This window comes from Rhinichthys klamathensis, unplaced genomic scaffold (assembly GCF_029890125.1).
Source record: "Rhinichthys klamathensis goyatoka isolate OS25496 unplaced genomic scaffold, OSU_Roscu_1.1 h1tg000177l_1, whole genome shotgun sequence".
Classification (NCBI taxonomy): domain Eukaryota; kingdom Metazoa; phylum Chordata; class Actinopteri; order Cypriniformes; family Leuciscidae; genus Rhinichthys; species Rhinichthys klamathensis.
The window spans coordinates 51,527-64,006 of NW_026606706.1; the positions used below are offsets into that span (position 1 = coordinate 51,527).

General features: G+C 39.6%; 1 protein-coding gene across 3 annotated transcripts in view; it reads left to right on the forward strand.

The window, feature by feature from the left end:
• The window catches only part of nalcn (sodium leak channel, non-selective), a 92,954-nt gene that overhangs the window by 44,530 nt on the left and 35,944 nt on the right, over window positions 1-12,480 (forward strand). For all 3 annotated transcript variants that reach the window (XM_056260636.1, XM_056260634.1, XM_056260635.1), the window contains exons 6-14: window positions 3,299-3,435; window positions 3,988-4,129; window positions 4,424-4,497; window positions 8,331-8,432; window positions 8,569-8,638; window positions 8,732-8,823; window positions 9,226-9,348; window positions 9,543-9,599; window positions 10,319-10,439. In XM_056260636.1, the coding sequence (XP_056116611.1) occupies window positions 3,299-3,435; window positions 3,988-4,129; window positions 4,424-4,497; window positions 8,331-8,432; window positions 8,569-8,638; window positions 8,732-8,823; window positions 9,226-9,348; window positions 9,543-9,599; window positions 10,319-10,439 (918 nt within the window). The remainder of the gene's footprint in view (window positions 1-3,298; window positions 3,436-3,987; window positions 4,130-4,423; window positions 4,498-8,330; window positions 8,433-8,568; window positions 8,639-8,731; window positions 8,824-9,225; window positions 9,349-9,542; window positions 9,600-10,318; window positions 10,440-12,480) is intronic.

A 12,480-nucleotide genomic window follows, 5' to 3' on the forward strand; every position in this document is an offset into this window, starting at 1 on the left:
AGAAAGCCTTTCTTTAAAGTGAATTTCGTTTTGTATAAATTGTATCTTAATTTTAATCAATTTTTCATTAACCAATTGCCTGGATATATAATAAATAAGAAGCAAATAGCTGACAATATGATCATGGAGGCACGGGCGCGATTGCATTGCACATGAGCTGGAGCATCTCATTATAAATTTTGCTCATTTAAATAATAGTGTGTGTGTGTGTGTGTGTGTCGTGTGTGTGTGTGTGTGTATGTAGCCTATATATATATATATATATATATATATATATATATATATATATATAATTGCGCAGCTCCCCCTGTCAATGATCTAGCACCCCCTCGTTAAAAATTACCCGGCGCCGCCCCTGAAAAGGCCTGTTGAAAGGCCTTTGGTTGTGGATAATAAAACATTTCTGCAACATTAATCAAGTTCATTGATAATTGTGCTTGCACGTGTTAATCATTTTGATACTATATTTTTATACAGCACTTTGGCCAACAGCTGTTTTTTTTAAATGTGCACTATAAATAAATATGACTGACCATTTTCATTCCATACGCTTTCGTCATTGGCGGAGCAGTCGGTCAATCCCACCTTTCCAGTAAATACGACTTGTGATTGGACTGTACGTCAGCAGACAGCAAAGCATTGGCCAAGAGCAGAAGGCCCTCCCTCCAGGCTTTTTTTTAAGTTGCGAGGTTGCGAAGCTTCATTTTCGCTCAGTCTGAGTTTCAGAGTTTCAGAGCAGAGCTGCGTGACAAAGCTGCCACAAATCACGTGAGTCGCAAGCTCGCAACTGTGTGGGCGTATCTCCGCAAAGTGGGTGTTGTAAACTCAGCTCTGAAAAAATAGTCTGCAATAGGAGTGCACATGTAATGTAATGTAATAAGTTTCGCCCTTTCGAACCTCAGTTTTCAGAGTTTCAAAACTTTTTTTCACCTATTCGCACACCAGTTTTCAGATCACCATTAACAAGGTTTCAAATCTGGAAAACAAACTATACACTGGGAGAACAGTGACAAATTCGAAACTCTGAAAAAATGATTGCACAACACCGTAAAAAAGAGTGTTGCACTTCTGAAGAAGGAAAACTCAAAAACAAAATTATGTTTGCAGAGATTTAAAAAAAATTACCCCTTTGCAAGCCTGCAAAAGTCTGTTTTCAGAGTTTCAAAACTTTTTTTCACACATTCGCACACCAGTTTTCAGATCACCATTTACAAGGTTTCAAACCTGGAAAACAAACTAATACAGTGGGAGAACACTGACAAATTTGAAACTCTGAAAAATTGTTTGCGCAACATCGTAATTTTTTTTTTGCAGTTCTGAAGAAGGAAATCTCAAAAACAACAATGTTTGCAGAGATATTTTTAATTTGTTTTACATTTTGCAAGCTTGCAAATCTTATTTTTCGATCTTGCAAAACTTTTTTTGTAAGATTTTGAGTTTTCGAACACTTAGTTTCAACCTTTCAGAACTTTATTTTCAGTTTTGAATCATGGCAGGATTTTAATCCCATACTCTTGGCTCAAGCATCCAACAGCATCGTCCTCACTGTAGGCTCTCAGCAACATTAGCACAACCTCTTCAAAGTAGTGCTTCCCTTCCAGCCCAGAACATGACCTGCTGTCTGTAACTCTATGAAAGAACAGCATGTGTGGTGCACTGCAATTGTCTGAATGTATGGACAATTCAAGTGATGAATGAAAAAAATCATGAGTCACAACAATAATATAATACAAAGACATTTTTAGATTTTCTCTCTTTTTGTCGGTTCCTCTTGCCAAATTATTTTATTTTTCTGAAGGGTCCTGGTCACCTGCTTATTTCTAAAGATAAGCAGTCATCAGAGAACCTAATTTTGGTGTTTCTCACTCTTAATCAGAAATGCATAATTTATCTACAGGCGCTCAGACACTTCCAGTTAAAGAATTTCAATGTATCCTTTCATATGTAATTAAATTAATTCCTCTCCGTTATTCATGACATTTCTGTTTGTTTGACCAGTTTTAGCCTGCTTGTGTGAATGTGTCCTCATTTTGGTTTTGTTTTGCTTCCCTAATAGGCACTATGTTGGTAGATAGTGAACCAAAAATGGTTTGTGTGTCTATTTTGAGGGTCCTAGTGAGAAAATAAAATACAACTAACCATAAAATCATGCCTATAACAAAATAAATAGGCTTATCTAACTCTATGGTATTTTGCCACAAATTTATGTCACAAGGTAGAAGCTAGACGAATTAGAAAGATGCCAGCATAGACAGGTTGCATCATCAATACCATATAAACAAAACTTCACAAAATACTGTAAAAAAAAAATAGGTTCACTTGCTAGGAGGATAAACATAGTTTATCTTTTTGGCTTAATAATAAAAAATAAAAAACATTTAAACATTAGGTTATAATGACATGTTTGTTTGATTTATTTTTTGCATGGTAAACAGTGTTGGTGCTGTATTGGGTTTCCACTTGATGTCTATGTAAAATCTGTGTCCTAAAGCAAAACTAGTTGACAGCCATTGTTGGATAATGGTAATGGATGGATAACTGCGTTGAGGCTGTGCGCTGCTGCCATCTTTGGACAGCCTAGCAGAACAGCACTCTGTTAACATAATGTTTTGCTTTTAAATCCTGGCAAACGGACATCTTGTTCTCTAAAAAAATTATGAATTAACAAATGTTGATATGGTTAGGGTTTTGTTAGCATTAGTCTTATTGTTTTAGTGAATAAAATTGTAGTTACATGTTCAAATTGTAGTTTTTTGTTTGTTTGTTTTTTATATCAATAGAGCATTCTGTAGATGTTTTGAATGTGCATTCATATGTATGTTTAGAAAATATGAAGCAATCTGTCATCTTGGTTTTATCTTATTCACTTTAATTTATGCATCTCTTCTGACAGGAGAATGAGAAGTGGTCCTCTAGTGTGCTCTGGCCTAATCATCCGAGGCCTTTATGTTGCTTGATAGACATGGGGAAAGATAAAAGGTTATGGCACATGAAGTCAGTTAAGCCTCAGAGGAGCATATTAATTCAGAGCGTTGCACCATACAGGCTAACCCTTTCCTCTCTCACCAGCAGAAGTGAGGAACTGAATTTAAAATACACTCTTTGCATTCTACTTGAAGGCTGAGTTTTCAAAAGGGGTAATCAGAAGTAGAGATGGATAACTTATGTCAATTTTGGACTGTCTACTAAATGTTTTGAGGGCTATGTGTGAAAACACAATGTGGCTTATCAGTGTCTCTCGGTTGAGTCACAGAATGTAACATTTGTTTCAAGTGAGTCTCTTGGCTTCTCTCCACAGCTGAAACAGAGCGAAGCCAATGCTGATACGAAAGAGAAACTTCCTCTGCGATTACGGATCTTTGAGAAGTTCCCCAATCGACCACAGATGGTGAAAATATCCAAGCTGCCTTCAGACTTCACTGTGCCCAGAATCAGGTACTATGTGCACTGAATGATACCTCATATCTAGTGAATTGTTGAAGATAGGTGTGCTTACTTTTCAAAGTGATCAGACTTTTTCATTTGATGGATGATAAAACGTTCATTACAGGAGGCTCCCAATACATATATATATATATATATATATATATATATATATATATATATATATATATATATATATATATATATGTATCATTGGGCTTTCTTGGTGGTGTCTTCGACTAGTAAGCAACTAGATCTGGATTTTCAACCGGCTACTGTGGCTATATGCTAAAAGCCTTTTTTAGAATGCCTTGTCAATTGCATAGCAATGCCATGGGAACCATCAATCAGATCTTTGTCAGAAAATGAAAAACAAATTTAAACAAGATTTTTCATGAAAGATTCACTCTTCTAAAAACAAACCCGCATACTTGCAAATATACTTATTCCTTTACACTGAATGCCTCCTACTTCGTCCTCAAGAATCCTCTGAAAACATGAAGTCCCTTGTGTATTTGCGTGTGTCTGTTTCGTTATGTGTGTGCCCGTGGGCGTGTGCCACAGGGAGAGCTTCATGAAGCAGTTCATCGACCGACAGCAGCAGGACCCCAGCTGTCTGTTCCGTCGCCTTCCCTCAGCGTCGTCCTCATCCTGCGACCATTCCAAGAGGTCTGCCATTGAGGATAATAAATACATAGATCAGAAGGTACCACACTCCATAACTCCCACATAACTGCCCCCTCAGTACACACAGGGACTAAACAATAAGCTTATGAATGCTCTGAAAGGAACAGATCCATTTCCCACGCAACAAGACCTAAATAACCAGCAGTTATATAACAATATTTTGTTGATTATATTGGGATGCTTTTATTTGCTGATATAAAATTGAGCTTTACCCACATACTAATACAGTAGTTGTTTGTAAATGTATATGTCTGAATTATACTGCTTATTGATCTGTGTGCATCTTACTGTGTAAACCTCTTTTTCTTCCTAGCTCCGAAAGTCAGTATTTAGCATCCGAGCCCGTAACCTCATAGAAAAGGAAACCACTGTCAATAAAATTCTGCGGTGAGATTTCTGATTTTCAGCAAATTGATGTTTATCAGCTTTATTTTATTTTATTTTGTTTTATTATATGAAGTTTATTTTTATTTTTTTATTATTATTCTATTTCAATGGCTGGGATTGATATTATGATATTATGCTTAGCATTATCCTGACAGGGCTAGAAAATGAATACCATATATTAATTTAAAAAAGTCCAAATGAATCGATCTGTAATAAGGGCAATTTTATTTACAGTATGAATCATGATTTTTGTCATTCTAATGTGTAGATATGTGCATGTAGATATGTGCATACAGACAGTTAGTGAATGAGACCCAGTGGTTTTTCCATCAAGCAGAAATATTGAAATGAATTTGGATTAGGATATTTATTCATGTTATAGATATCTGTGATTTGAAATTAACAGCATTGCTTTTCTCTGGCTGCCATAGGCAACAACAATTAATTCCTATACAGGGTAAATGTGTTTTCATTTCAACCCTCCATTTACATGATTTTGACTCCATGTTTGTCATCCAGCCAGCCCAGCAGTCAAAGCAGATAATGCCGTCTCCATATCACTGTTACTGTTAGTGGGTCACCTGTGAGTGTGAATGAACATATTCATATTTTAAAATCTGGCAGCGATGCAGCCAGATATTCCCACACTTTCCTTCAACCGTTCTCGTCTCTGTCGTTAAGTTTCAGGTCACGTCGATGCCGTCCCCCACCTCCCTTGTGTTACACACACTCATACACCTCACCTTGTCCACCCCTCCTCCTGCTGCTAAGCAGACAGACGGCACATCAGTAGCCATCCCACGTCGTCTGTGCCGTCTGGGGCATTCGGTCTGTCTGCATACACACATGCAGACACACACACTCTTCATCAGCCAGGCACTCATCACTCTGAGTGGCCATAAATAAGGGCGACATGTTCTCTTGAAGCTGAAATTGTCATTAGCTGTGTTCTGGTACATGACTCTGCAATAATGGACAATAGAGAGGCGGTGGTGAGCAGCAGGCTTTTTAAAGCATACATAGATCAGCGCTGATTCAGAGCATAAACAGCCAATGGGATCTCAGCGGCGGAACAATCTCCCAATACCAATTATAGCAATAGCCTCACCAGTTACATTTCATCTCAACATATCTTTTGCTTTTAATAAACCATCAGAAAACACCACACGGTACTGCAGTACTGCAGGTTTTGTTACCTGTTTAAGCAGTTGTCACAAACACAAAATATGGGTCTTCAAAAAATGGTGCAAAAATGCAGGAAAATTACTATTCCTGCTGGACTTTCCAGAAATCAGAATTTCACACCTCAAATCCAGAGTTCATATCACATCACATTAATTATTGTCATTATTCTTGTGCAAAAGCAGTATTTTTTTTCCTTCAGTAAATGCATAAATAATTTTAGAAAAACAACTACATAGTAGGCCTATTTTAAATTCAATAAAAGTAAAATTTAGGTTAGTTATTTTTTTATTCCATGAAACCAGTGTTGCCAACGAGTTGATTTAGCAACTTTTCAGACACCTCTAGCGACTTTTTTCCAAAAAAAACGCCTAGCAACAGATCTTGGACAAGCCTTATCTAGTTTCCGAGACTCGCCGCCGGTACTGCCGCACTAGCGCGAGGTTTTGATTTCCCACCGCGCACACACCTCTCTCTGTGTCTACTCTGTTCAGTGAGTGGCTGAGCCTGAGAGGAACAACGCATTCAGTTAAAATAGACAATCTGTTGCTTCTAACCTAACCATAGCCGAAATCACAGCTCATCCATTGTCTTTATCTTATGTGTTTGGTGAATTTGTCAGTCGATGTCTCAATTATAAATCAGGATTTTAGTGCAGATTAACAGTTTGGAAGGGAGAGCTAGTTAACATGTAGTCTTAATGGGCTGCGTTTCAGTCACTATTTCATATTCCTCCCGTTGTCTGACAACGGAAACAATTAAAACAGTTTTATTGGAAATTTGGCTATATTAAAATACAGTATGTGAGCACAGAGAGAAGAGAGAAGCAAACAAATATAAAAGACTGAAACAAGGCAGAATGCAAATACTACACAATTACATGGTGAATATGCTAATTAGCGTATGACGCCATCTAGTGACATTTAGTGTCTTTTCTTGCAGGCTTTAGCTACTGTCCATTGAAAGAAGTTGGCAACCGTTCATGAAACCGAAATGTAATATGATGAATGAGAAGAAATTAGATATTTCAGTTAATCCCTTTAAAGATAAAATTATGGTTAATTTCATTCTGTTAATTATTTGCACTGTTCACTAAACTTTGATTGTGTGATTAAATTTAAAGTCACAAAGTTAATCTACCAAGTAATGCAAGTAATTTAGTATGCTGTTAAATTAATCAGTATTATTAACTAATGGAAAAATACAAATAGGGTTGTTACCTTTGAATGACCCATATGCATACTGAATGTTATTTTGTGTTAATTTTTTTTTTGTCAGAACTGGAACTTGAGCCTAGTAGATATGTAAACTCGTATACCTATATTAAGTGTGCCAAATTTTTCCCTGGAGATTAATTCCCTCCTACTGCTTCAACTTCACTTCACTGTTAGCCTGAATTTTCAGTGCACCACAGGTCACATTTGATCACTCTGAAAAAAGGATTAGTTTCCTTTGTAATGATTGCACTACAATAGAGAATATTCTTTATTTTAGATTCACAACGAAAATCGGGAGATAAACAGAGAAAACATGACCACTAAATACAGACAAGATCAGACAAAAAGGGGCTGTTTACACGACACTGGTTTCAACTACTTTTTACGAACTTTAAACTTTTTATGCGTTTTGGTCGTTCGTTTACATGACAACAGCGTTTTGGGTTTTATCAACAGGAAAATGGGTTTCAAAGTGCAAGTTCTTGAAAACGCTCTCTGTGTAAACAACAAAAACGCAAATCTCTGAAGACGATGACCTCATGCACATGCGTATTACGTGTTCAGTCTATAGGGTTTCATCGCCCTCTAATGTCCTGGCAGCAGAATACAGGGTTTTAGTCGTTTTCACGGATTCGTCTGAATGGGGATCGTTTTGACATTGGTGTCGTCTGTACGCGAAAAAATCAAAGGAAAAACCTCTCCGTTTTAAGCATATCTTTGTCGTGTAAACGTACCCTACAAAAACAGACTAAACGAGGGAACTAATGAGTTAATTAACAACAGGTGAACAGAATGAAACAGGCACAGACATGGAAATTAGGACAACTTAGAATGACAGAACCCAACACAATAAACAGAACAGAATCCTGACATCCTCTCTTTGGGCACCCCATTCCTTAAAACTGTCTCCACCTGCACAACACAGTATAAGCTAATAAGAGCCATCTGCTGTGTCGGACGTACAACAGAGTACATGACAGTCAATAGTGCCATTGCTTACAGGGTGTTCACTGATGATCATTACATAATCTTGTACATTCAAAGTATGTAAAACTCTTTCAGCAGGGTGAGTACTGTACCCAAACAAATGCATTAGTTTAGAAACGACATGAGCTTTTGTAATGTGACTTATTTTTGAGTGAAACAGAATACTCAGCGAAAATAATTTAGGATGAGACTTCTAAATGGAGATAGTTATTCGATTTTGATGATGAAAACTTTGTACATGTTCTAATGAATCATATGCAGTATAACTACACATTTAAATTAGAAGTTAGTTAACATTTAAAGTTATCTTAATATTGGCTGGACAGCCAGACAAGTCTCATGATTGCATTTAAAAAAAGAAAAAAAAAAGAAAAGAATACCACAGTCATAATTTATTAATTTGCTCTTGACCTAGTTATGGTTTTTCTGTTTTTTTTTTTTCTTCAGAGCCTGCACCAGACAACGTATGCTGAGTGGTTCCTTTGAGGGTCAGCCAACTAAAGAGAGATCTATACTCAGTGTCCAGCATCACATCCGCCAAGAGCGCCGGTTAGGAAAGCACATTAACATGCTTTCACATACTCATCTGTTTAATTTATTAAAGGAGCACTGGATGGATGCATATTAATAAAGTGCACTACAATATGCTAGTGTGCACTGCATTGACCCGCTCTTTTTGGCACAGGTCCCTCAGACATGGCTCTACCAGCCAGAGAATCAGCAGAGGGAAATCCCTGGAAACACTCACTCAGGATGTGAGTACACACACACTCAGATATCTTTGAGTAATAGCTGACAGTGCTATCTGTGTCTATCTGTGATCTCTGACATGCTTGTGAACTCTGCAGCACTCCAGCACGGTCCGTTACCGTAACGCTCAGCGTGAGGACAGTGAAATCAAGATGATACAAGAGAAAAAGGAGCAGGCTGAGATGAAACGGTATTTCTGCCACTCCATACACTTGCCTTGGCATGTGGTCAGTTGAACAGATTTTATCTCCTCTCCCCCTCTCCCCAAACAAAACATGCCATGTGGGAGTTATTGCACCCTATCGTTCTCTTGTACTGTATGCTGATGGTGGCATAGTGCCATTGGTATATGACATCAAGACATTTTGCACAGAAGCAAAGCTTTTGTTTCTGGTTGGCTGTATTTGTTTGCCATGTACAGAGGGACTATAAAAGTGAAATAATTTTAGCTGATTTACAGATACAGTATGCTTTAAGAACTAATAAGGTCCCTTCTGTACCCAATATCTTATACTTATTTTTGATAAAATCAGTGTTTGCAGCAGATGAGATTTCAAATGCTTTTGATGCTTTTTTTTTTTTTCATTCACAGAAAAGTCCAAGAGGAGGAACTTCGGGAAAACCATCCATACTTTGACAAGCCACTCTTCATCGTTGGTAGAGAGCACCGCTTCCGAAACTTTTGCCGAATGATCGTGCGGGCCCGTTTCAATGTGTAAGACCAAAGCTAATACAAATCCATTGCATTATATTATTAGTTACAGTAGCATTTTCATCCGCATCAATGAGATGACTAATCCCTTTGTTCCATAATCACAGAAAATAATGTCATGTTGTTTCACAAACTGTTGTGTGTATGTGTTTTCCATTTCTTTGCTGACACTGTGTTAATGGGCTTTTTATGAATAGGTCTAAAACGGATCCCAATACAGGCGCAGTGAACAGCACAAAATACCATCAATTATAGTAAGTCTGTAAATGTTTAGGGCCTTTGCACTATCATAGCCTGATAATATACACAACGATTTTTTTTTCATATTTACAGGAAAGTTGAGTGAAATTCAGAATGAAAAATTAAAATTAGAATGAAAAATTATAGCAGCATACACTTACATTTATTCTTACATACACTTACATTACTTAAATGTAATGCAAATGAAATAATACATTATATAATTGTAAAATATTAATACATTCTGGTAAAATTTATTTTGAAATAGTAAACAAAAAGTACAAAAAAACTCAAAAGTTAAACAACATATGGATGCATTACATTAATGAAAATATGGAGGAGAAATGTGCTTAATTGGCATGAAAATAATGTCAAAATAATTTCTTTTTTTAAAATTTTTGGGGTCGAAAAGGTTTCCTTAAGATTCCTTAATTTATATGTCTGATTTGATTCTAGAAATGCAATATGAGTATTGGCTTTGTAAAGTTTTGCCAGGGTGAGTTAGTGTGGGATTAGATGAAAACTTTTCGGCTGCATTGTCCTAGAATGATTTCACCAGTTCCAAAGATCTGCAAAATTAAGACATTTTACAAAGCAAAACACATTAAGACCAAATTTACACAAACTCAGACTGTAGGAAAATAGTAGGAAAAATGCAGAGTAGAAAAACCATGTTTTGTCACATTCAACCTACACTAAACCTTGCATGTGTGTGTGTCTGTGTGTTCTCCAGTGATTTGCTGGGCTTGGTAACCTATCTGGACTGGGTGATGATCGTGGTCACCATCTGCTCTTGTATTTCCATGATGTTTGAGTCCCCTTTTACTAGGGTCATGCATGTCCCTACCCTGCAGGTATTCTAAACCCAACCGGCCACCATTCTATCCCACACAAAACATCCAACTAACTTTTTTAATCTGCAAATATTCCTCATCTCTTTCCTGAAGGCTGGTCATCATGTCTCATTTCTGTTGCAGTCCAGCACTTTTGATTGCCACTCCCAACTAATTTTGCGATTTTACTTTTGAGCACATTTTGTCATGATCCCCACTGATTTAGGCTACTTTGGAATTCACCTATGTTGACTTTGAATGTGAATATTTATAGGGTGCCTCTGTTTCAAGATTGTGTGCTGTCATTTATGATACAGAAAGATTTAACTGATTGACTTTCTGCTCTTGAAAGTCTTCTGTCTTTTTTATCCTGGCCTCAGTTCTGTCCCGACACTCCCAGTCTTAAAACCAGGCCAACAAACAAGGAAATGTTATGACCGTCTCGGTTACTGATGTAACCCTCGTTCCCTAAAGGAGGGAACGGGAGACGTGACGTCGACATGACGACGTAATTGGGATCACTTCAGGGAGCCCTATCAACTTCGAGTGTCTACAGAGCGAGCCAATGAACGTTGGCGTGCGTGAGAAGCGTCACGCGCCCCGCAGCGCGGGTATAATCAGGAAGCGGGCGCACGCACTCATTGTTTTTCGCTGAGGAGCTGAGATTGGGACGGCCGTACAGCGATGGTCAGCAACCGTAGGGGCGGGACCTGACCGTGACGACGTAATTGGGATCCCATGGAAAACGCCACGATTGCTGCCACATCCAGCGCCCTACGCAAGACTCTCAGACCCCCAACTGACTGGGGCGGAAGGCCTGCGTAGAGGGAGTTCGGACTGCTGCTCTGTTATAACCCACACAGTGGAACTCTTGGATAACACTGGGAAGCGTGCCTTTCCAGGGGAAGGGGGCGCTGCGGAAGCACAAGAAGAAACCGGCTCAACACGTAGGCTATAAAACCTAGCGAACGTGTTAGGTGTCGCCCAGCCCGCAGCTCTACAGATATCTGTCAGCGAGGCGCCGTGTGCCAGCGCCCAAGAAGAAGCGACACTCCTAGTGGAGTGGGCTCTCAACCCGGGCGGGCAAGGCATGCCTTGGGCTTCATAAGCCAAGGCGATGGCATCCACTATCCAATGGGCCATCCTCTGCTTGGAGACAGCCTTTCCCTTCTGCTGGCCTCCATAACAGACGAAGAGCTGATCTGAGGTCCTGAGGCTTTGCGTTCTGTCCACGTACAGGCGCAGAGCGCGGACGGGACAGAGAAAAGCCAGGGCTGGGTCTGCCTCCTCCGAAGGCAGCACTTGCAGGTTCACCACCTGGTCCCGGAAGAGAGTGGTAGGAACCTTGGGCACGTATCCGGGCCGGGGTCTCAGGATCACGTGAGAGTTAGCCGGGCCGAATTCTTGGCACGATTTGTCGACCGAAAATGCATGCAGATCCCCTACCCTCTTGATGGAAGCCAATGCAACCAGGAGTACTGTTTTACAGGACAGAATTTTTATCTCAGCTGACTGCAAAGGCTCAAAGGGTGGTCTCTGAAGAGCCGAAAGGACCAGAGACAAATCCCAAGAGGGTATAGAGAGACTAAATCCTCCTCGCCCCCCTCAGGAATCTGACGATCAGGTCGTGCTTTCCCAACGACTTACCTTCAACTGCATCGTGATGTGCGGCAATAGCGGCAATATACACTTTAAGGGTGGAGGGAGACAGCCTTCGCTCCAACCCATCTTGCTGGAAAGAAAGCACGGCTCTGACCGAGCAAGTTCGGGGGTTCTCCTCGTGAGAAGAACACCAGTCAACGAATAGGTTCCACTTCAGCGCCTCGTAGAGGGGGCTCTAGCGGAAGTGATGGTGTCAACTACCGCTGGGGGTAGGTCACCTAGAACCCGGCCAAGGACCAGACATGGAGTTTCCAGAGGTCTGGACGTGGGTGCCAAAGGGTGCCTCGTATCTGAGAGAGCAGGTCCTCTCTCAGAGGAATGGGCCAGGGAGAGGCTGTCGCGAGGAGCACTAGTACGGCGAACCAGGTCCGGTTGGGCCAATACAGCGCAACTAACAAGA